General features: G+C 43.8%; 1 protein-coding gene across 1 annotated transcript in view; it reads left to right on the top strand.

Annotated features, from left to right (window-relative positions):
- The window catches only part of NRK (Nik related kinase), a 297,272-nt gene that overhangs the window by 102,356 nt on the left and 168,919 nt on the right, over positions 1-25,997 (top strand). The window contains exons 8-11 of the mRNA XM_088482879.1: positions 2,525-2,579; positions 6,829-6,907; positions 17,296-17,471; positions 19,178-19,250. Of these exons, the coding sequence (XP_088339005.1) occupies positions 2,525-2,579; positions 6,829-6,907; positions 17,296-17,471; positions 19,178-19,250 (383 nt within the window). The remainder of the gene's footprint in view (positions 1-2,524; positions 2,580-6,828; positions 6,908-17,295; positions 17,472-19,177; positions 19,251-25,997) is intronic.

The following is a 25,997-nucleotide window of genomic DNA, read 5'->3' as shown; positions in this document are numbered from 1 at the left end:
TGTTAAACAGCAGCCAATGAGAGTCAAATAGACTCTCATTGACTGCTGCAGCACCCACTGGAAGAGCCGGACTTACGTCCGGCTCCTGCAGTGGGTAATGGGACAGACGTCATGACGTCTGTCCCATTATGCTGAGCGCGCCAGCCCGGGAGGACTGGCGGGTGGCGTCACGGACTGGAGGAGCAGCAGCAGCGTGGATTCAGGTAAGTATGTTTTTATATAAACGGGGGTGGCTACCACTGGGGGGACCTCTACTGGGGTGGAGGCACAACGGGGGGGGGCTACTACTGGGGGCACCATTATTAGGAGGACCTCTACTGGGGGGGCTATTACTGGGGGCACCATTATTAGGAGGACCTCTACTGGGGGGGCTGTTACTGGGGGCACCATTATTAGGAGGACCTCTACTGGGGGGGGCTATTACTGGGGGCACCATTATTAGGAGGACCTCTACTGGGGGGGCTATTAATGGGGGCACCATTATTAGGAGGACCTCTACTGGGGGGGCTATTACTGGGGGTGCCATTATTGGGAGGACCTCTACTGGGGGGGGCTATTACAGGGGGCACTTAATCGGGAGGGGGAACCTCAACTGGGGACCACTACTTGGGGGGGGAACTACTACTGGGGCATTATAAAAGGGGCCTTCTACTAGGGGCACTGCACTGAGGGGACCACAACTGGGGGCAATAACAGGAAGGACCACTACAGGGACCACTGGATAGGGGGGGTCAATACTGGGAGCCTGCATCAGGGGGACCACTACTGGGGGCACTGCATGGGAGGGGTGGACTACTGCTGTGGGCACTATATAAGGGGCTTACTGCTAGGGGCACTGTGGGGACCACTACAGGGGGCACTAGATAGGGGGGATCACTACTGGGTGCCTACATAAGGGGGACCACTACTGGGAAACCTGCATGGGGGGTGGGGGGGACTACTGCTGGGGGCACTATATAAAGGGCACTGCATAGGGGGGGGACTACTTCTGGGGGCACTATATAAAGGGCACTGCATAAGGGGATACCACTACTGGGTGCACTGCATTGTGGGGACTGCTACTGGGGGCACTGCATAAGGGGGAACACTACATAGGGCACTGCATTTGGGTGGACCACTACTGGGGGCACTGAGTAAGGGGAACTAATTGGGGGCTGTATAAGGGTGACCACTACTGGGGATACTGTATAAGGGGCACTACTATGGGCCTGCATAAGAGGGACCACAACTGCATACTGGGGGTACTGTATAAGGGGTACTACTGGGGTTAAGGTGCATATGGATAGGAATGTTCAGCATGAAAATAAAGGGGTGTGTCATGTTGAGACGCCCCATTTTTAAGTGACAACGCCCATTTTTTTCCTTAGGCGAGCGCACATATCTGGGTGTTGGGGTGGGGGGCTCCCTTTTCAAATTTGCCCTGGGCTCCAAATACCCTAGTTACGCCACTGCTCATAGCTCTATATTATACACAGGTGGATTAATTAGCTACAGTAGGCAGCAAATATCTTAATTTCGTAGTTGTCTACTTCAAAGAGTTATTGGGATTGTTAGTAGGATTGGAGGGTCTAGAAAACAAAGAGCAAAATATGACTACTGTATTGGGTCTACACATCATCACTACTTAATTTCTACAAAAGCAGGTGAGAATTAACATTATCACCTGCAATTGTAGAAATTACGTTTTCGGGCCATTCATCACGAAGGTAAAGCAGGAGATATCACATATCTCTTGCTTACCCTTCCTCTCACGGAATGGCCGCTGTCCCCATACACTAGTATGCGGACAGAATTACTCAAACTACAAAAATACAATATTTTCGGAGCATGACTGTGGGAGCATTCGCCATTTTCAAATGGCATTTTGCTCCTACTCGCATAGATAGCTATACCTTTAAAGAAGAATATTGGACACAGCCCTTTTGTGTCCTGGACAAGAGACGCCTTATGCCTCATGCAGCAATAGTCTCTTCTCTTTTCGTGCAAATGTTATGGGGAATGGGAGGGAGACGATCAGATTGATTGCTCCCACCCAGATCTGCACCCTGGCCAAGGAAGGCGGGGTGTTTGGGGACACAAATTTGCCCCCCTTCCCAGCGCTGTGCATAGTTTTTTTTTTTTTTGTAAACTAACTTATTTTTGGTAGGTGGTGTGGCCACCAGGGCCGTAAGTAGGGTAGTGCGATCAGTGCCATGGCACAGGACACCACAGGGCAGGGGTTGCTGTTTGGGCCTGTCAGTTTTCCTGTGTATTATCATTCTCACTTGTAGCTTTCTCTTCTTTTATTCCCAGCATCTCCTGGCCTCCCCTATCTCTTCACTGGCCCTTCCCCATGAGGCCATGGCCCTTTTTCAGGTGCACTATCTTCCACCTCCCTGATTTGATCACACACCCCAGTACCCGGGCTCGTCACTGCTCTTGATAGCCCAGAACTGCCAATTCATTGACATAATACACTTCCACTAAATTGTATATATTTTATAATGAAGCTTTGCTAACTTTGCCACTTTCACTGACTCCACAGAGCGATCTTTGGTCTTTGGGAATCACAGCCATAGAAATGGCAGAAGGATCTCCCCGTAAGTAAAATATAAAGGAGGAAAGAAGAATTAGAATTATATTAAATTTCAACCCTAATATAATGCAATTCCTGTGCGAGTTCTAAGGTTCGCAATGAACATAAATGTATACAATAGGTACTTCAGTGGATGCTTTAGCCAGTCATTGAAAATATATTATCAGTTTCAATTGTTATCATCAGGTGGCAGTGTGGCGATACAAAATCATTTGGCAACACTACAATGTGCTCTCCATTGTGGTCCACAACAATTTCCATTTGGAGAATCCTATAGCAGAATGTAGCGCGTCACATGATGCAACCAGCACATGACGTCTAGTCAGGGGTGTATCTATAATGGGTGCAGGGTGTGCGGGGCACACGGGCTCCTGGGTCCAGGGGGGGCCCACACCGCACACCCTGCACCTATAGAACTTACCACTCCGGAGTCCCACGTTGGCTGCGGTGTCTGCACCTGTAAAATGGACTGGAAAACGGCCGCCATCGATTGCGCATGCGCTTTACATGGAAAATGGCCACTATGGCCATTTTCCCGGTGACCTGTATGTGTGCTATAGACTCTGGGCACATTCTAGAGCCCAGAGTCTATAAGTGCGGTGCTGGCTGCGCACCGCTCAGTGCGCAGCTGGCAGCCGGACGGAGAGGAGGGGGCCCGTGTCGGAGACTGCACACGGGCCCCTTCCTCTCTAGAAATGCCCCTGTATCTAATGCGGTCTTTCAGATCTGACTGGGTATGATATCCTTCCCAATGCACCTGGTTCTTCAAAAAAAAAAAAAACACAACCATACTGCAAGTCTTATAGGGTGAGGTCTGGTGATCAAGGAGGCCAAGATGTCTGAAAGTAGTGGCTGACGACCCATGTTACCTAAGAAATTGTAGCGCTCTTCAAGTGATTTGTGTCACCACATCGCCACCTGGTGTCACAATTTGCAACTAATATGTTATTTTTTAATAAAGGGCTAATGTATCTTTTGAAGTACCAGTTATCCACATTTCCCTTCATTACAAGCCTTAGAACTTGCACCAGAGTGCTCTAGGGATACTTTAATTTTAACAGCTATACAAAAACATTAACACAATATATACATATAAATATACACACACGAGATAGGCACTCCAAAGCAAGTAGAAAAGCATGGTGCCAGGATGTAGTAATAATGTAGTTCACAAAAAGAAAATGTTACTCTAGGTTCAGATCCCAAACACCAAAAGTGCTTATTTAGTCATACAGCATATTTAATACATTTTAGCAGGCAGCAATGTGCCCTTTGCCAAGCTTGATATAGGGCACATACTGCAGCTGCCCGGAACATTGCTTTATTATATATACTGTATGACTAAAAAAGCACTTTTTATGTTTAGGACCTGATCCTAGGGTGCCGTTTTCTTCTCATGAACTATAGACATTATATACTGTGTGTGTATATATATATATATATATATATTATACACACACACTCTGTAATATACACACGCTATAATGTACATACATGTATATTTTATATAATAACGATCATAAACATATCCACTCTTTATATTAATTTCACATTTTACATTTTAACAGGCTGCTGTGGAAAGGAATTGATACAAATTTAATTAGTTATTACAAGCTTGATAACTATAATTATTTCTGTATAATTATTTTTGCCTGCAAGTAAGTTTCCAACACTTTAGTAATGCATTTTCAAGATTTAAATTACAAAAAGGGACAGTCTATTACTCTGTCCTTAGAATGGTTCTTGGAGATAATTCTTAAATGTCAAAACATTTAATCCAAACATTTTCCATTTGAACAGAATTGTGACATTTCTAAAATGTCCTTCTGGGTTATCCAGTGTTCTGTTAGTTGTTGATTCAGTGATGGGTTTTACCGTTTCAGTAAAAAATAAAAAAAACACAACGGTTCTAAAAACGTGCTATTAAAAAGTGGCATTTGTCAAGATGCTAGAGCTAAAAAGGATGCCTAGAACTGGAAAAAGGATGCCTAGAACTGGAAAAAGGATGCCTAGAACTGGCCACATACAGGTCAAACTTGCAGCTCTGAATAACTAGGATAACTTTCAGTTTTGGCTGGACATGTTTAAATTCAACAGCACAAACATTTATAACACAGAGGTCTGTGAATATGTGGATGAATCCAGTGCAAAGTAAACAGGCTGATATCTGTAATCTGCCAACCAGGCAGGGGTGTATTAAGAGAGGAGGGGACACGTGTGCAGCTTCCGTCTGGGGCCCCATCCTCTCTCTCCAGTGGTTGGCAGCGCACTGAGCGCAGCAGTAGACTCTGGGGATTAGTCTCTGCACGCCACTGTGAAAATTGCGTGGCAGCCATTTTCCCAGTGATTTCCCTACTGTGCATGCCCAAAACATCAGGAAAATCTTAGTGGATTAATATAGAGCTATACATCAGTGTAACGGTCATGCACAAAATAGAAAAAAAAAACAGAATAAGCATTATGCTTTATAAAGTAGTTGAGTGATATTTTTATTTCCCAACACAGTAAATCAACAAATATACTGTACCTCATGAAAAAAATAACTGTCTGGCTATAAGGCGTCCATTAATTTATTGCAGTTAACACTTAGGTCCGTATTCAGTTTGGAGTGAAAAGCCATTTTCGCGTGTTTTTGGCGGAAACTTTTCACCGATGACGTCATTTTCGCCTGTTTTGATTTTAATCCGTATTCAATTTGGAAGACTTTCCGCCTAGGCGGAAAGTCAATGCGATATAATAGGCGTAAAAGTGCAGAATTGGGGTTTTGAGGTGCCACATTGTGGGAACTCCACGTGCAGCCTTCAGACAGTCCCCCAAAGGTAAACTGCGTCAAAAAATATTTAAAAAACACTTAAGGACACGCCAAAAAATCATTGGGGGCGAAAAAAAAATGTTGGGAGACAAAGATAACTATCAAACTTGACTCTGGGGGGGTCCCCAAGTATGCCCCAGGTGTTTTTTTTTTCATTGCAGGTGTTTGCGGCAGGTGGATTTTTCACGTTTTTTTCAACTTCTCATTAGCAACTTTAAGATATGCTGACCCCCATTTTCAAGTACCCCAAATTTGCTGGGATGTTATTTTCTGCAAACCCCCCCCCAGAATACTATTCTGCACCACTTATACAAAACGCTATTTAGCAGCTATTGAGCCCGTTTAAAGACACCAAATACCTTTAGCAAGCCAAATCGGGGATGTACCATAATGAACCCCCATGTCAGAGCATCTTTTTGGGGGTGTCGGGCTGATTTCCCCAAATCTGACAGTACTTTCCGCTTGTTTGAGTTTCGCCGGGTCCCGTTTTCAAATTGAAAACGAATTGAATACGGCGATACGAGGGAACGCGCGCGATACTTTTCCGCCTGCAATATAGGCGAAAAGTCCGGGAGGCGAAAAAGGGATCGTGGCTCGGCTCAAATTGAATACAGGCCTAAGATACAAACCATTAAATTAATGTAACACTAGATATAACAAAAATGATACCACTGCATTGGATTAAAGATCAACGTTATTTATTAACTGTAAATTAATTTTAATTCAAAAGAGTGGCAAAGAAGGACGCTACCAAGAACCAGCTCTAGCCAATTGACTCTTAAAAAAACGGGGGATGACTAAAACGCCCCCCCTCTATAACGGCATAACCTCCTCTGTGAAGGACTCACAACCCTTTACTATAGCACAGTATGGATGCTCCGTAAAGAAAATGCCCGCTCTCCTACCGCAGGGGTAGAACACTCCCACCATCTTTAATAAGGGCAAGTGCCCCACAACGACCACTTAGCCACATGTGGCCACTGGCTAGTAGCGCCTTCCCGCCTTCTAGCTCTGCTTAACTTTTACTAAAAGGTTAGTAAGACAAACAAACGGATAAAATTTAAAAGCTTTGGGCGGGTGGGTGGGTGGGAGTTCCAAACTGTAAAGAGGCTGTACCAAATTCAAATTTCTCCTTAAATAGCCCCCCTCAAAAGGTATACCTCCCAAACCATACTCATAGGCTAAGTCTTTTGACCAATCAATGCAAACGAACAAAAGAATCTACCTAGCAACAGGTTCCTAACCTCTAACCAATTACAAAACATTAGGCCTCTTATATAGCTTTGTGGTTATACAGCCCTCAGCTCATTTTAGATCAATAATGTAATACTTTTATATTTTATACTGCTTTAGTAGAAGCTTAGAGACAAGTGAAGGTTTCTTTATGCTGGCTCATATCACTAATAAACTTGCCCACCATTATGGTACTTTTATTTTCCAGCCTTATGCGACATGCATCCCATGAGAGCCCTCTTCCTAATTCCTAGGAACCAGCCACCAAAACTGAAATCAAGGAAATGGTATGTACAATGGTATATGTTATACAGTATTATTGCTGATACATGGATTTGAAAATCCAAATGCTGGCAGCAATGTAAGAGTTATACTCTGTTTGTTTACCCCTTTTCCCTCTGTGCTCACTGTGTAAGTAGGATAGCAAAGCCTGAGACTGTATGGGATAAATTGGCTTAATGTGCATGCTCCATGGCTGATGGGTCTAGCAGAAAAGATTCATTCATAATCACACAGATGGCCAGTTAAGCTTTCTTATCATTAAAATAAAAATGGAGTTGGAATGGATTGACTGCAAGCATAGACACAAAACGCAAACAAGATAGGAAGTAACAGAAAGTAACGATGACTGGCAAGGACAGACTGCTATTAGCTGTAAGATGGGAAAGATTACACTCTGCATTTAATGGAGAAATATGCAATTTGAATGATTTTTCCAGGATATGTAAAATGTTACCTTTCGAAAGTTTATTTTAATTTAATTTGGCATTTTATTTTTGCAACAGTGTTATAACCACACATTTAACTCATAGTTTCCTGCTTCTGAAAAAGCATTTCAGGGAGATTGTGAAAGCAGCACCTATGAACGTGGCGGTAAATTCTACATCTGAGAGACGTGTCATATAATTGACTTACATCCAAATATAAATGAGCCCTAAAAGCAGTTGGCAAGATTTACATGTTGATGAAAACACACTGACACTTTTCAGAAAATACATGTAGCCATAGGGATCATTGTGCCTCATAGCCAATGCAGGGAAATGATACTAGTGTTCATATATATATATATATATATTTATAGCAGCTACATAAAAGGGGTGCAATCAGGGAGATTATTAGGGGTAAATTTGCTAAGAATCCAGTTTTGGTCGAGTTTTTTTTTTTTAAACATTCTTTACTTCGCCGAAACTCGGGTGAGTTTTCCGTTTTTCAACTCGCAAATTTATTAAGAAGTGAGTTTAGCTGAAAGCGAGTTTTCCGATGGTGAAGTAGATCGAGATTTCTTCCCGCAGTTGCGAGTTTAGATGAGATTACTCACCCAAGATTGCAGCATTGTCTCTCTGCCAAACTCACCCGAGCATGCAGCTTGCACAGATAACTGAGATATGTGAAGGCTGCTTGTGTTGTACCTGTAAAAAATGGGTTAAAATATAATTTTAAAAAATTACGTAGTGTCCCCCCCCCCCCAAAGCATAACCAGCCCCAGACTTGTCAGCAAGACCTGGTTCTAAGGAGACCAGTGCAAGGATGGAGGTGAGTATAGGATCTTTTTTTCAGGTACTCAAAACGGAATCTACGGGGACAAGGGGATGTGTACATCTGGCAGCAGGTAAGTATGTGTGAGTGAGGTATGTGTGTATTAAACTTTTACTGCATACGGTGTGTGTGTGTGCTGTCTTTATTGAACTACTTATTTTACAGTAGAGGTACGGGTGCCGGCAGGCATGCTGGCACCTGTAGTTCCAATATAAAATATAATAGTTTAATCTGATTTTACACTTTATTACCCCCATACACACAGCCCAGGGGTGCGGGTAAAAGACCAAGCCTGGGGTTTCAGGAGAGGGGGGACCCCTTATTGTGGGGGTCCCCACCTCCCCTGAGATCCCCGGCTTGGCCTGACCGGCTTGGAGTGAGAATGCTTTGGCCCTGGAGACCCGGTAATAGGGTCTCCTGGCTGTGGCATTACTCCCCAGTCAGTTTGGGTCCGGTGCTGGTTTTAAATATAGGGGGACCCCTATGTAATTCCCCCCCCTATATTTAAAACCAGGACTGGCCCTGCAGCCTGGTGCTGGTTCCTAAATTACAGTGGAACCCTCCGTAATTTTTGGAACCAGGACTGGCTGACAAGTCCGGGGCTGGTTATGGCTTTTGCAGGGGGACCCTACGTCATTTAAAAAAAAAAAAAAAACCTTTACATTAGGTATACAGGCAGAAACATACACAAATCACACTGATCTGTGTATGTTTCTGGCAAACTCGCAGCTCAGGAGGTGGTCTATTTGAAACTTCAATTTATCAGTGAGTTTGCTACAATCTCACACAAGATTGTAGACTCAAATCTTAGTAAATTCCCGAGTTGCATCTCTTTCATGAAAAGTACTTCCTAGTTTCGCCAAATATGAGTATTTTCAGGCTTGCTATCTCACATGAGTTTTAACAGTGAAAAGAGAGAACTCTGGGGGTCATTCAGACCCGCTCGTGAGCGGCAGTACACTCGCAAGCGGGTCGATGTTCCCCCACTGCATATGCGCACGACGGAGGGAGCTCCGTCGTGCGCATGCGCGAGACCCGGTGAGCGACGGGCTCTCCATCGCTCCGGGTCTCGCACCAAAGGGGGCGTGCTGTCGATGTTGATTGACAGCACGCCCCCTTTGGTGGGCGTGCCGGGGTGTGCCTTCTAGACGGAGGCGTTCCCATGGGAACGCCTACCGTCTGAAGCCGGCCCCACTGACATCACTAGTGATGTCAGTGGGAGTGATTTTGGCTCTGATAGAGCCAAAATCACTCCAGGGCTTGCGGCAGCGAGACCCTACCGCAGGGTCTCCGTCGCAAGCCTGATGGTCGCGATGGTCAAGACCATCGCGACCATCATCATGGACGCTCGCATATGCTGTGGGTGGTCACCCACAGCTATGCGGGGGTCCAAGAGGCCGCTCCATTTTCAGGGAGGAGGGCCCTGATTCAGAGCGAGTGCTCTGGTCAGAGCGTTCAGCTCTGAATCAGGCTCTCTCTTCCAAACTCACTCCAGTTTGTCTTTAGTAAATTTGCGAGTTGAAAAACATTCATAAACTCACGTGAGATTGCAATCTCACCCAAACTTGATTCTAAGTAAATTTACCCTTTAGACTCTTCAGGGAGACAGGGAGATTACAACTAACTATTTCAGGGAGTCTCCCTGACAATCAGGGAGAGTTGGCAAGTATGATTTAACAATGTTTTAAAGCACACACACATGCACACACATATACTAACATATATATCCCAGTTGTATGTCTCCTAATGAGTTACACGCACACACACACACATACATACACATGGGATACGTCGAAATACCAACGCTCAGGGCCGGATTAAGGGGGGGCGACAGGGTCGGTCGTCCCTGGGCCCCCACACACAGAGGGGCCCCCACTAGCAGCGGTGGAGCAGGTGGCTTCACCCACCACTAGTGTCCCCGCCACTAGGGTAGTGTAGACCACGCAGTAAACGCGGCCACACTACACAGTGACAAACACACAGCCACCGGCGGTGGCTGTGTGTATGTTACAGCAGCCGATGAGAGTCACACAGACTCTCATTGGCTGCTGCTTCAACGGAGGGAGCCGGCTGGAGCTCACTTATGAGCTCCATCTTCCGGCTCCTCCCCGGGTGATGATGGGAGTGACGTCATGATGCTGACGTCTCTCCCATACTGCAGGAGAAGAGGAGCCGGGGGGGCTGCTTCATGGGGGCACTGGGGGCAATGCATAGGACAACTACTGGTGGCACTGAATAGGGGTGGGCTACTACTGGGGGCAGTGTATAGGGGAGGCTACTTCTGGGGGCAATGCATAAGGGGGACCACTGGGGGCACTATATAAGGAGCACTGCATGGGGGGACCACTACTGGGTCTGGGGGCACTACTGAGGGCACTGTATAGGGGGACCACTACTGGGAAGTTATATAAGGGGCACTGCATAGGGGGGACCACTATTGGGTCTGGAGGCACTACTGGGGGCACTGTATAGGGGGACCACTACTGGGCCATTATATAAGGGTCACTGCATAGGGGGGGACACTACTGGGTCTGGGGGCAGTATATAAGGTGCACTAATGGGGGCACTGTATAGGTGGACCAGTACTGGGGCATTATATAAGGGGAACTGCATAGGGGGGACCACTACTGGGTCTGGGGGCACTATATAAGGGGCAGTACTGGGGGCACTGCATAGGGGGACCACTACTGGGGGCACTGCATAAGGGGCATTATTACAGGGGACGGTGGTATATAGGGGTCCCCACAAGTTTGTTGCCCAGGAGCCCCCACAGACCTTAATCCGGCCCTGCCAACGCTGGAATCCCGACGCCCAGCATAATGCAGACGACAATATCCTGAAGAGGATCAGGATACCGATGTTGGCATCCCAAAGATAAGAAGACGGGAAGGTTAGGATTAGGCTACGGGGAGGTTAGGGTTAGGTTTAGGGTGCGGGAAGAGGGGCTTAGGGTTAGGCACCACCGTGGGAGGTTAGGGTTAGGCACCACCAAAGGAAGGTTAGGGGAAGAGATGGAGAGGGTTAGGGTACTTACTGCCTTTGTCAGGATATAATTTTTAAGATCATTTGTAGCATAGACCTTAACTCGGGCTTAGAAGCAACAAGCTTGTGTAAGCAATTACCATTTTTGAAATTAGCACACTGTTACTAAATTATTATTATAATTATAATTATTATTATTATTATTATTATCCTTTATTTATATGGCGCCACAAGTGTTCCGCAGCGCCTTACATAGTACATAAAACTAATAAGTGAACAAAAAAAAAAAAAAACAGGTAAATTACAGTACAGTGAAGGACATTATATACATTGCTGCAATAGTGGTTAAAACACTCACAATAAGCAGCAGGGAGTTGGCAGAGACGTGTTAGGTGCCCTTATGAGTAGTAAGGAGTAGAAGAAAGTGTAAGGAGAAGCACATGAGGGAAAAGGTCCCTACTTGTGAGAGCTTACATTCTAAAGGGGAGGGGCAGACAGACAGGTGTGACACAGCAGGGGAAGATAGGGAGGAGAAAGTATTATGTGGGTTAGCTGGAAGGCTTTATGAAGTAGTGGGTCTTGACAGCCCATTTGAATATATGCAGTGAGGTTGAGAGTTTGGTAGGAAGAGGGAGAGAGTTCCAAAGGTAGGGAGCAGCACGGGCAATATCTTGGAGGCGGGAGTGGGAGGAAGTAATCAGTTGGCAAGAGAGGCGGCATGCATTTGTTGAGCGAAGTGGATGGGCGGGAGTATGAAGGGAGAGAAGGTCAGAAATGTATGTGGGTGAGGATTTAGTGAGGGCTTTGTAGGCGAGTGTAAGAACCTTGAATTGGCATCTGAAGGGGAAGGGGAGCCAGTGTAGGGCTTGAAGGAGAGGGGAAGCAGATGTAGAACGTCTGGAGAGGAAGATGAGCTGAGCAGCAGCATTGAGGACCGATTGTAGTGGAGAGAGGTGGGAGACTGGGAGGCCAGCTAGGAGAAGGTTACAGTAGTCCAATCTGGAGATGACCAGTGAGTGGATGAGGGTTTTAGTGGCATCCTGGGTGAGGAAGGGTCTAATCCTGGAAATATGTTTTAGGTGGAAGTGGCACGACTGCTAGAGGTGCTGAATGTGTGGTTTAAAGGAGAGGGAGGAGTCAAGAATAACTCCAAGACATTGCACTTTGGGGAGACAGGAGATAGTTGTGCCATCAATAGATAAAGAAATTGTGGGAAGTGAGGTAATGGAAGAGGGTGGGAAGATGATCAGCTCAGTCTTAGACATGTTAAGTTTAAGAAAGCGCTGGGACATCCAGGAAGAGATAGCAGAGAGACAGTTGGAGATACGGGTAAGAAGCAAAGGGGAGAGGTCAGGAATGGAAAGGTAAATTTGAGTATCATCAGTATAGAGATGATATTGGAGGTCAAAAGAGTTAATGAGTTCACCTAGAGAGGACGAATATAGGGAGAAAAGGAGAGGTCCAAGAACAGAACCTTGGGGAACTCCTACTGTTAGTTAAAGTGGGGGGGGGAGAGGAGTCCTGAGAGGAGACAGAGAAGGAACGATCAGAGAGGTAGGAGGACAGCCAGGAGAGGACAATGCCACGGAAACCAAGAGAGTGAAGGATTTGCAGGAGGATAGGGTGGTCTACAGTGTCAAATGCAGCAGAGAGGTCAAGGAAAATGAGCAGAGAGCCCTTGGATTTGGCAGCAAGGAGGTCATTGCTGACTTTCATGAGGGCAGTTTCAGTGGAGTGGAGAGAACGGAAGCCAGATTGAAATGAGTCAAGGAGGGAGTGGGAAGAAAGAAAGGTGGTAAGGCGTTTGTAAACAATACGCTCAAGGAGTTTGGAAGCAAAAGGGAGGAGAGAGATGGGTCAGTAGTTGGAGAGTATGTTAGGATCCAGGGTAAGTTTTTTAAGAATGGGGGTGACAAGGGCATGTTTGAATGCAGAAGGGACAGTGCCAGATGATAGGGGGAGATTGAGGAGGTGGGCAAGATGGGAACAGGCAGAGGGAGACAGGTAACAGAGGAGACGGGAAGGGATAGGGTCAAGGGGGGAGGTGGAAGGAGGGGAGGACCGGATGAGGCCCATGACATCTTCTCCAGAAACAGGGGAGAAGGATGTCAGAGTTGGTGAGATAGAAGGGGAGGGGTGGTCAGGGAAGGGAGGGGCAGGAGTGCTGAGGGTCTGATGGGATAAGATGTCCTCACATATGGAGTCAATTTTAGATGTAAAGTAGGTGGCAAAGTCAAGGGCAGAGAGTGAGGATGGGAGGAGAGGAGGACAAGGGCAGAGGAGGGAGTTGAAAGTGGCAGAGAGACGCCCGGGGTTTGCGGACTGGGAGGAGATGAGATTCTTGAAATATGATTGTTTGGAGAGGGACAGGGCAGCATTGTAGGATGAGAGAATAAATTTGTAATGGAGGAAGTCTGCCATAGAGCGCGATTTCCTCCACTGGCGCTCAGCAATTCTTGAACACTTCTGCAGGTATCTGGTGCATTTGGAATGCCAGGGTTGTGGTGTGGATCTGCGAGGGTGAGTAATTGCCGGAGCAACAGAGTCAAGAGCAGAAGTAAGGGAGGCATTGTACAGGGAAGTGGCTTGTCCAGGACAAGAGAGAAAAGGGATAGATGAAAGAAGCGAGTCCAGTAGAGAGGAAAAAGCAACAGTGTCAATAGCCTCAATGTTACACTTAGTAATGGTAGCCTTAGGAGGTAAAGGAGGGGAAGGAGAGAGGGATAGGTTAAAAGAGAGAAGGTGATGGTCAGAGAGGGGGAATGGGGAATTGGAGTAATTAGAGATATCACAACGGTGAGTAAAGACCAGGTCAAGTGAGTGCTCACTCATTAAATACACACTACCATAATTTGTAATATGACAACTGCACAATTATTTTATTCCATTTAACAAAATTAAAAGACAAGTCCCAAGTACACTTTCTTGATGGGCAGGTCTAGGTATTAGTCTCATAACCGATAGAAGAAAGTATAGGACACTACAGTCCCTGACATGATATGGTGACTAATATCAAAGACCATTTTTATTCATTCAAATCTCGCCCAACACAGTGCTAACACCTGTGTAGGCATTAAAGACAAAGATTTATTGAGAATGGAAATTAGTGGCTAAAGTAGTAGGATGTATCTGTGTTAACTCTGGCAGACACAATTTATAGCAGTTTGGTAGTTTTCAAGAAAAGTAGTAGATAGGCGAACTATGTGTGTGCCAGACAATGCTCAGTCTGTGCAATCTGTATGGCTGTGTAAAGCCAGGTATACACTATAAGATATATTGCACAATTTATATTGTACAGATGCTGATCAGAACAATATATTGTGTGGATCATATAGTATGTAGGCTCTATTGCGCATGCACGCTGGTCATTCATCACATCGTCCCATCTGCTGTGCTGCACAGCCGATGGGTTGATGCAGTGAACAATGCCTTGATGCTAAATACAGCATGGAATGATATATTGCGTGGCCGTACACCGGATTTTATAGTGTGCATGGCATGAGCGATATATCGTTGTATCGCATCATGCCGTCGTATAGTGTGCATCCAGCTTAAGTCAGAGTAAGAGATCATGTCTTCTGATCACTACAAAGGCCCATGAGTGTGAACATTGACTTAAAATAAAATAGGTCCCTCAAGTTCTGATCTTTTGGCAAGGCAATGAATTGTCTAATTTCTGTGAGCCTGGTGTCAGTGTTTGTGCACTGCTGAAATCTTCATTTTACAGCTGCTGTCACAAGCACAGTCCATGTGGGTATGTACTGCTCAGGGGTACAGATGGAAATACTACAATAATTATATCAAGTGTACTGCAGTGTAACACATACTTGCCAACAATGTGACTGACTCCTCCGGAAGGAGGCAGCCTAGACCAGCATAACAGGCGGGGAATGACACTAATATGGGGCTGATTGGGGGCGTGACTGCGTCATGGCGGCCACGCCCCTGCCACACAATGCCGACATTACTGACATTGTGCAGATGGGGACAGGGCCACGATGACTGGCTCCCCTGGACTGCACTATTACAAGGGGGAAGCAGACGCCAGCGGGGGGGGGGAGGTGCGGGCCGGCCGGGAGACTTGCCCAATCTTCCAGGGTCCCGGGAGTATCACACGATTTTCCAGAGGCTCCCGACCATCCCGGGAGATTAGGCAAGTATGGTGTAAAATCCCACATTTACAGGGTTATAGCACCACACCAGTAGGAACCTTTCTGCTGTGTACTTGTTTCCATCTGAAGCCCTGAGCACACACCCAGACCAGCCTAGACTGGCATGCCGTACCCAACTCGCTTCAGCTTCTGGGGGATTAACCCCATTGGGGAACAAACACCCTCTGCCAGTTTCTGTTTTCCTTTATTCTAGATGCTGTCTTTCAGACTTCCCAAAATGTGTCTGGAACGATCTAACTTGGGTGTAATGTGTGGCCAAATTTAGTAGGAATGCATTAATTTGGCTTAATCCTCACAAGTCATTATTTGGTCTATGTATTAAGTTTTGATCATAATTTATCAATAACATCTGACTGAGGCAGTGGAGCTATACTTGGCTGCCTCAGCAATACTGCCCTGGATTATTAGCTTACCACTTCAACGGGCCAGGCACAGGCATATGCATGTACAACTCGGCTAGTTGGTTCACACATGCACATTGAAATTTAAACCATGACCTTGGGCTATCAGTTCCACCTCTTGGGGAAAAAATGAAAAGAAAACAATGTAAAAGGTAGATGAAAAAGATGTTAAAATAGATAATTTAAAATAAAAGCTTTAACAAATCATTTTTTATTTGATTTTTACTACTGCTATCCTGACATGGAAATAACAGAAGAATGACTGTAGTGGAACTTGTACCGCCACAATCCTGGTTAGGCAAAGCATGTGGAAGCTTTGCCACTAAAACCAAAAGAATCTTAAAACCCGAAGTGTTATCGTCGGCAGTAAACTTTTGAGATATACGGCGATGTCCTATCTTCGGCAAGAAGACCAACCATTTTCACCGTAGATAAGGCTTTTTGCTGTTTAATAAATAGAGCCCATAGTGTGCCTAGCTTAGCAAGATAGTAATAGGTACTTATAATTACCAATGCATATAGAACAAAAGATATGGCACAAAGCAATGGTCCATATTAAACAGGTACTGATCTGCTTTACTAGAAGATAATCTATACTACATAATCCACATGGGTTTATACTAATGTTCAGGAGCCAAATACTGTACGTGTGTAGTCACGATTTAAACGTGGTTTAGTCCCAGTTTAAACATAGTATAAAATAAAAAAACAAAACAGCACTCCTAGTCACCAGTGGTAAATGGGTCATAAATACCTAATAACACAGGGTATGTAGTCATTTTGTCAACATTCAGAAGGGTTAGGGTTTAAACACACGATGACCATGTCAACAGTGCCTTAGGGTTAGAGTGCGAGGGGGAGGTTAGGTTAAGGCACTGGGGGGAGGTTAGGCACAGGGGAGGGAGGGAGGGTTAGGTTTAGGGTAGGGAGAGGGGGAGGGTTAGAATACTCACCAACAAGTGTCGGTATTCTAACCCTGTCGGGAAGCCGGCATCCCGTACCCATCTCATTTTGAATATCAACATCACATACCACACCCTAACACAGCCTGGATTTCTTAAGCTTAGCTAGTAAAAAGTAGCGCCTGCTTTCCTGAGTTATTATGGGGGAGATGTACTAAGCCTTGGAGAGTGACAAAGTGGAGAGAGATAAAGTACCAACCAATCAGCTGCTAACTGCCATTTTTCAAGCACAGCCTGTAAAATGACAATTAGGAGCTGATTGGCTGGTACTTTCTCTCTCTCCAAGGCTTAGTACATCTCCCCGTGTAAGCTCAGTGAAGACCTTTTGTGCTTGTGTGACAAGAACAAGTTAATCTAGCACTTTGGAAATGTCAGAAGTAAACTCGCACATTTGGTTGTATCAGCTCAGTTATGTTGGGAGAAAATATACTACACTCTGTGATGTCCACGTGTTTATAACCAAAAGGGTAACTTAGCACGTTACAAATCCATGCTGTCTGGAAGCATGTTGTGTGAGAGTCTTACACAGGTAAGTACACAGTATACAAGTATATTATGCAATAGAAGTCATTTCTTGTGGCCATAAACTATTCATAAATGCTTCATATTTCTATCTATTCAGGTCAAAGAAATTTCTTCATTTTGTTGATAATTGCCTAATTAAGAACTACACACATCGGCCGACAACAGAAACTCTGCTAAAACATTCCTTTGTTAGAGACCTGCAAAATGAGCGTCAGATACGCATTATGCTGAAAGACCATCTGGATAGGACCAGGAAGAAGAAAGGAGAGAAAGGTACAGTAGATCATTAAGTATCATATATGAAAGGATATTATTCAGTTAAAAGCCCAACCAATCTCTTCACTTCAAAAGGAAGAGGAGCAGTACTGTCACATCAAACACCATGGTGTTCAATCAGAAGACTGGTGTATTTACAGCTGCAGTTATTTTCTCTCTACTGTTACTTTGTCCCTCTGTCTCCTTAGGGTACTTATTGCTGGCACACAGGGCCCAATCCTGACACCAGCACCAACCCCCAATTTGGTCGACACAAGTGTTTACACTGACCAGGCATCTTCTGTCTCCATCACAATGCCCAATAATAACCTAAATCAATTTTAGTAACATTTTTACCTCGCATATATGGGTCATTTGATAGGTGTTGCCAAGTACTGTAACTAGAAATGTTACGTTTTATTACTGCTAAACGGACACTGTAATGTTGTCTATAGCCTAGGAGTGAATAGAGATTGGTATAAAGTGAGAACTAATTGCTTTTGTGCTAATAGTGGCCCAGCACACAGTGATTCCAAAGAAAGAGTTCATTACATTAACCATATGTTTTATTTTTACTATACATTACAAACATTTTTTCCTTTCCTTTTAATTTGTTGGGAAAATTAAAAGCCCAGTACTAATACATATGTGTTGGGTTGTTATAATTGAGGGTCAACAAGTTGCAGCATTAGAATGCTAACTGAAGTATTTGTTCTGGGAACTTCAGGCAGGGGGAAAAAAAAAACATACTAAATTACTGTAAAATAGAGTACATCACACTTACCCACAAGACCGTGGCAGCCTGTATCTTTTGGAGAACCTAGGAAACAGGTGGTGCTGTCATTCAAAGATCTGCTGGTAAAGAGAGAGCCATCAGTGCTGGTGGACCATGATCTTCCTTAATAGCAAATTATTTAAACCGATATATTTCTCTTTATCATAGAAAATAGGAGCAGATTGCCATGTCGTAATGAAAATATTTGGCTACTTTCAAACCTTCTGAGTTCCCACCAAAGTTTACCAGTGAGATCTTTTAGCCTTAATGTGCAGCTTTTATGATGAAACCTATAACCCAGGAATACATTTAACATAGCAGCTGTTTTGGGTTATGTACACATGGATCTTTTTCTTTCGACCCTTAGAGAAAAAAAACACTGAACACATAAGAGCTCATGAGAAAACTGGATGGCCAGTGACAGAACTTGCTCTTTTTTTTAGCGTGTGTGGTCTACTATGTGTACTTTGTATGCAACAAGGGGGAGATTTATCAAAGCTTGGAGAGAGATAAAGTGGAGAGCAATAAAGTACCAACCTATCAGCTTCTTACTGTCATTTTACAGGCTGTGATAAAATGTCAGCTAGAAGCTGATTGGTTGGTACTTTCTCTCCACTTTATGTCTCTCCAAGCTTTGATAAATCTCCCCCAGTGATCCCCATTTCATGGTCCATGGAAATAGTATTCACAGCATGGCAGGAGCTCTCCCCACCTCTTACCTAGAGAATGGATGCACAAAAAAGTGCCTAAGTGTATGACCCCAAAGGTTGTGTTATAACAATAGATAGGGTTACAACATTCTAAATGACAGATTCCATTAAAAGCAAACTTCCTTCTCCTACACATTTGCGCACAAGGCACATCCAGGCAGTCCAGATGAGATTACACAGTTGACAGATGACTATACCCGCTTACACTATACCATATTATACTTTTTTCTTTTTTTCAGATGACACAGGATATGAATATAGTGGGAGTGAGGAGGAAGATGATGAGATGAATGAAGATGAAGGGGAGCCAAGGTAATTACATGTGCAGTTCCTAATTCTATTTAGCAAAAGAAATCTGTAATAAGAAGAGGACAAAATATCTCCACTAACGGGCAATAAAAGATCATCCCAGGTAAATCGCTCAGGAGTTGCTCAGCCTGCTATATATAAACTATGGCACACAAGATAAAGGCCTCTGCTACTGTATAAAGCTGTATATTGGCTGTCAAAGTCAAAGCTAGATTAGAAAGTTATTTTAAAAGCTTGAAAAGGAACACTCATCAAATGGTCTATACTGTAGCTGGCGTTTCTGTTTAAGCAGAGTATGAGGGCCTGAGTCACACACAAGATCGAATGTGGCTGCATTTATTGCTATTGTGCAAACGATGTGTCCATTGCTGGCTGCATATGCATCGTTGTGAGTGTACGCACTATTCAGAGTTGTACCAATCTCAGCCATTTCACTCTGGAAGCTAACTGGAAGAAATGAATGCGAACGTATGGAAGAGAACGGTCTTGTGGTCTGTTGGGGTGTGCGTCATGGGTGTGTGACAGAGGCGCTTTAAGAGAGGAGGGGGCCCATGTGCATGCTTCAATCGAGCCCCCTCCTCTCCGGTGGCACAGCAGACTATGGCATTGTGCCAGAGTCTACTGCACATGCGCAGGTCTATGGGAACATGCCACCCTTGCCGCATTCCCGGGACATCTCCATTGCGTGAATCATGGAGAAATGCCGGTGGTGACCATTTTCCCGATGATTTCTGCAGCGCTGCAGACGGAGAGGTGTGTATATTTAACTGAGTGCAAGGTGTGTGGGCCCCCCTGGACCCAGGGGCCTGTGTGCACCGCACACCTTGCACCCATTGTAGATATGCCCCTGATGTGTGACCAGAGATGTTTTCTATTCTGAGCCATGTGTATGCACAGTGGTTGCCATACATGTTACATATACTGATCAGTATATCCTCTCCTCACTCGGGGATCATCTATGTAACAACTTTATTTGAGGTAATTCAGTGATGGGCATTCAGGTTTTCTGTCACTGGGAAAACTGCTAGTTCCAGGGGTTAAAGCAATTCAACTTTAATCTTTACTGCAGCAATAATTATCCATTTAGCAGGAGATGCAGACTTTGCAGCAGCTTTAACTAGGAACACAAGTGTTCCCAATTACAGGAGATACACTTTTGTTGGGCTAAAATAAGAAGTATATTACTACAGCTGCGACAGAGTAAAGACTGGGTTTCAGAGACATAAATCAGCACATAAGCTTACTCTATGGCTTCTTCCACTGCTGGCTTTATGATACGTCATTATTACTCTGATCCAACTACTTTACTGTATGAGACTATTAAACAAGTGGAAATGGACAATTATATATAACTGTCATATTTCCAGGGATGTCAGATTCGCTGTAACATTTCTAGATTGCTGCATAGTTTCAATTTACGGATCAATATAATATACTGTATATTTATATATGATATTCTGATGTGGTATAAATGTATTGTTCAGTTAAAATGTATGAATATAAAAATATGTATAGCTGTGTATTTCAAAGTTAAAGTAAATAGTAAATATTTGTTATCACCTAGGTATTCTTATTCATATAAAGATGCATGAATTATAAGGTCCTAATTCAGCAGTGCCTGCTAGTGCACTGCTGGCCGCAGATTCCCGCAGATTCCCGATCTGTTCTGCGCATGTGCAGAACGGGTCTGCGAGTCCGCACGTAAACTGGCAGCAGACTGTCAGTGATTGACAGTCTGCTGCCGATTGTGGGGGGGGAGGGGGTGGCGATGCCCTCCGATCCCTGAAACAGAGGGACCCCATGAGTCACCTTAGCCAGCCGATGTCTTGCAAAGTATCTGATGCTGCGTTGGACAACGCAGCTCGGACACGTAATGCAGCAGGGCGCGTGATGCCTCCTGCTGCATTACCATATCACCACAGATGGAATTGCAAAGCCGCTTGTGAATCAGGCCCAAAGTGTGTTACTTAGCTGGAGGAGCGCTGAGAGTTATTGGTGAACACCTAACCTAAGAGGGACAGGATTCGAACAGCACTACTATTATAATTTATATACTGGTTTATCTACACTATATTACTTAATCCATACTAACATTTGGGTTTTCCCCAAGTAGGCCCAGACTGAGCACTAATACTTGGGTGGAGGCACTGATAAAAGGATGTACACCACTTACAGGAATGTTAAGGTTGGGTACATTAGACAACAAGGGCATTAGTAACCTAGAGTCCCTTTTATAGAGAGTAAAGGAGGGTTACAATACTGCTTAGTATAACCTCATGCATTTCTTATATAGATCACCAGAGTGATGGGCGCATCAAGGTTATGGTGTGTAATGAGGCCCTTACTCTACCTTTGCTTGTGTGAGGGAATTTATATTAGAGTGCACCTACTGTACAAATGCAAAAGTGCAAATGGAAGGTGTAAAATGCGTCCCATTAACAGAAGTGATGTTGGACACCCAAGTACTTTCTGGGGTGACAAACTGCAAAAGTATCAGCAAGACATTGCATGATCAACATAGCCTGCAAATCCATGCACATACCATAAAGTGTGGTATATTACTTTTACGGATTTGCACATTCATGAATGAGACTTCGTGATTTGTCAAACTGATCTGACAGTAAAAGAAATCAATACGCATCTGCATTTTGGATGTAGGATAGGTCAATTTAACAACATATAGACATATGTCCTCAGCAGCTAGTGGTAACAACACGGTATTGGGTGACACGTGATGGAAGATATAGATGGCAGGCAGGCTGTTACACAACCACCTCCATTCACACAGCATAGCCCAATAGCCACTTGCAAGCAGCAACTGAATTTAATTTAAGGTTCAAAGTGTCCATAGAGCAGATGGGAAGGGTGGGGACGGGACTCAGTGGGGGCAAATAGCAGCTGGCACACTGACACCTTACATCACAGGGCACAGCTATATACATTGTACATACAATACACACTGGCTCAGCCTGAGGCAGGCGCAACTCTCCAGCATATGAGGCACTGCATGAAATTGCATTTCTATTTCTAATATGTGCCCACAATAAAAGATTGTTTGAATTTATAGCACTTAAACTACATTAGCACTAATTGAAATCTAGCAAAATGGGGAAAGTGCTCTAGACGCCTTATTAAAGTCCTCTGTATGTTACATTTTCCATTTGTTGCCTGAAAATAATTACAAAATACTAAGATGCCTTAAGAGGAGTTTAGTTTACATTATTTCTCTGTCATAGTTGTGAATATTTCAGATGTATTGTTGCAGAAAGCTTAAAAATACATTTGTGTATCTATGGGAAGATGGATTTAGATTCGGTTCCTTCTAACAAATGTTCAGTTAGTCTGTTTGGCCCCAATGGGTTTGATTGTTAGTTTTTGACATTGCAGTAAGTTTATTTATAAAAAGTTTTAAATGTATCTATGAAGCAGATTATTACGTTGTTGCAAAGAAAAACACATTGTAACAGTTACCAAATAAGAAATCTTAATGTATCAAATTATAATTATTATTTTCATACTGAAGCGTCAACTTGCAAATCATTTTTGTTTATTTGTTTTTTCCCCTCACACACCTTTTGTTTGAAATAAAGTAGATTTTATTTGTAATATATGTACTTGTTTGCTGGGTAAGCAAATAGGTTACAGATGTTCCAAGTTGCCCTATTCTATACAAACATTTTGCCCGGCATACATTATACAATTATTGGGGCGATCCGCCAGATATCAGCTGACACCCCTCCCCCCCCTCCAATATTGTAGTGTGCGCACGGGCGTTGATCGGTCAACGTTGATCGGTCAGGTATACCGGATTGTCCAGCATGCCTGTCCAATGCGATATATTGTAAGTCAAATGTCGGACGGATCGGGCAGTGTATGCCCAGCCGCAGGCGACTGACTGACAGTTCCCCTGTTGCTTCCACAGGGAAGGAATGGGAAAAGGTCTCTTCCCCGGGAGAGGAGGGCAGATATCTGGGCCAATACACTGAGATATCTCACAGTGCATGCCTGTGATATGTGCAGGGTGTAGGGTGTCAGGCTGCCAGTCGGTCTGACTGGCATTTTATCTGGCAGTGTATGCCCAGCATTAGGAGTCAACCTACAGACCTTTTTAAAATAGTGGGGACCATTTATTAGAGCCAGGGGGAAACAGAACATTGTGCAGAGATTGATGTGCTTTTTCATTATTTACTTTCTTATTAATTTTATTACAGCTGTAAAGTCCTGCCCACTCCATTCCCCCTTTAACAATATATTTTAAAAGTTGACATCATTCATAAAGAAAAAAATGTTTATCTATTCTACAATCATAGAGGTTGCATATTGTGTGCAGCACTTTGTGCTCTTGTTTTCTGGAGATTGATTAAATGTCCCCCCGTGTCATACATTTTATAAATAGCTATTAGTGCTGCTGAAAGCCCAGTAGCAGCTTATTAGTCAGGGGCATATTACAAAAAAATGGCTAATATAAAGCCCTGGGGGATCTTAATAAAACGACATCCGAAAAGTTTCCAGCCCCAAACCAGGACTTATAATAAAACAACACAATAAACCCTAATTCTCCTTCTGTAAATGCTTGTGCAAATCTGCACTGTTCAAAAATGGTGGCAGCTTGTGTGGCACTACAAGTGTTAGCATGCAGTAATATCCCATGACTGGATCTTATAGAATGAAAAGTCCCATCATGTACATGGGTGGCAGTGCATTCTGCCAGAGGAGGGTAGAATTGCTTAAAATAAAGAAAATTAAAACCTTCGGCTGGCGGTGAGAGGCTTTAAACCATCTGTACCACCTTTGGTTAATCCGGCCCTGGGCAGTACCATTCCCACATTTCTATTTATGGCCAGAGCGCAAGACCCCTTTATCCACTTATAAGTTAAATATCCTGTATACTGTACCATTAGCTGGTTGACTCTCTCCCTGGGCTAACATGTATATTCCTGTGCTGGTGTGTTTTTTATTGTATTGTTTCCTCTGAAGTTTGGGCTTCTGATTGCAAATACTCACAGCTGTCTGTATAGGATTCTTTATAGTATTGTGCGATTTACTTCTGTAAGTCACAAGTTTTTGATTGTACATACACTTGAACGTGCGGTTTCAAACCATTTTCTATGATACTGTTGATTGCTATTGCTTTTCGCAATGCAATGTAACATTTCTGCTCATAGAAAATGTAAAAGCGTAACCTTTGTGAAGACCTTAGGAGAGATAATAGGATCGGAACGATAAATCACTAGTGTACACTAGAAATTAAATGTACTAAAAATCGTTTCATTACTGTGAAAATCAAAAAGTTGGTCGGATCATGAGTGAAATTGTTCTGGTGTGTACCTAGCATTAGAGATTTATTCAAACCAAAGCTATTTCAAGGCATATTTTCCCCAAATGCACCATACATTTCTATCTCTTCATCCAAGTTCTCAGCTGTCCCATCTCCTCAGTGATGCATTCTCCAGCCCCATTCCCTTCCACATCCTAGACCTTTTCTTCCATCATGCATCATTGCCACCTTTTTATACATATTGTGCTATTACAGGACTACGACTGTAGGAGGGGGGGCATTTTAAACTATACATTCACTGTTCATTCAATCACAGTAAAGATGATACAGAGTTAGTGGCCAAGAACAAAGTTTATTAACATGAGAAATGAATAATAAACTGCTATATAAACAATGTGAATAGTGAAGCGGTTTAGCATGAGGATGAACTATTGGGACCTATAAAAACAGCTTGTCTTAGTGGAAGGGGCAACCATTAATAGAACTGGCTTGGTTTTGCTGAATGGTGAGGGTGAAGGTATTGGACAAGATCAGCTTTAGTACAACACTAATGGATGCATCCCATCATATGTGTGATGCTATGAAGCTCCAAACTCAGTATTGACAAAACGTACTGCAGAACACCGACACCACCACCTGAAAAGAAAGATCACTTGCAGGTGAAGAGTCCAACAAGTGGTTAAGCTGGTAAAGTCATGCTAGCAGCGGTCCCCTAGCACAGCAACAAAATGAAGCCCTAGTCCTTGACCTACTAACTATGAGTCAGACCAGGTCTCTCCTAAGAAAATCATTTTAAAAGGTGTTCCCTGAAATATTAAATAATACCACAAGCAACTTTAGCCCCGAAAGAAACTCAAACAGAGAAAACAAGGCACCCAATTCAAAACATAGAGGGGTATTCAATATGAAATGTAAACTTCGTCGTCTATGCATGTCGAAGTTTTCGCCGCACATTGGAGCTTTTGCCGGCGAAAAAAGTATCGCGCGCGCCCCCGATTATACCTGTATTCAATATGAAGTAGTCGAAAACGGCACCCGGCGAATGTGAAATCAGCGAAAACTTTGCTGATTTTTGGGGAAATTATCCTAACACCTCCAAAAAGATGCTCTGAAATGGGGGATCACTCTGTATACCCCCGATTAACCCTGCTGAAGGTTTTTGGGGTCTTTAAATGGGCTCAATAGCTGCTATTTTGGGGATTTCGGAAGGTGGTGAAGAATAGTATTTAGAAGTTTTTTTGCAGAAATTAAGTAGTCCCAGCAAATTTTGGATATTTGAAAATGGGGGTGAGCATATTTAAAAGTTGCTAAATTGAAGTTTTAAAAAACGTGAAAAATTCACCTGCCGCAAACACCTGCAATGAAAAAAATACCTGGGGCATAATTGGGGACCCCCTAGATTGTAGTTCACTAGTTTTTAACTTTGTATCCCCCAATTTTTTTTTTCGCCCCCAAAATGAAAGTGCTTTTTT

The sequence above is a fragment of the Taudactylus pleione genome, unplaced genomic scaffold (genome assembly GCF_031769625.1).
Source record: "Taudactylus pleione unplaced genomic scaffold, aTauple2 ptg000296l, whole genome shotgun sequence".
NCBI lineage: Eukaryota > Metazoa > Chordata > Amphibia > Anura > Myobatrachidae > Taudactylus > Taudactylus pleione.
This window is presented reverse-complemented; position numbering and strand designations above follow the sequence as displayed.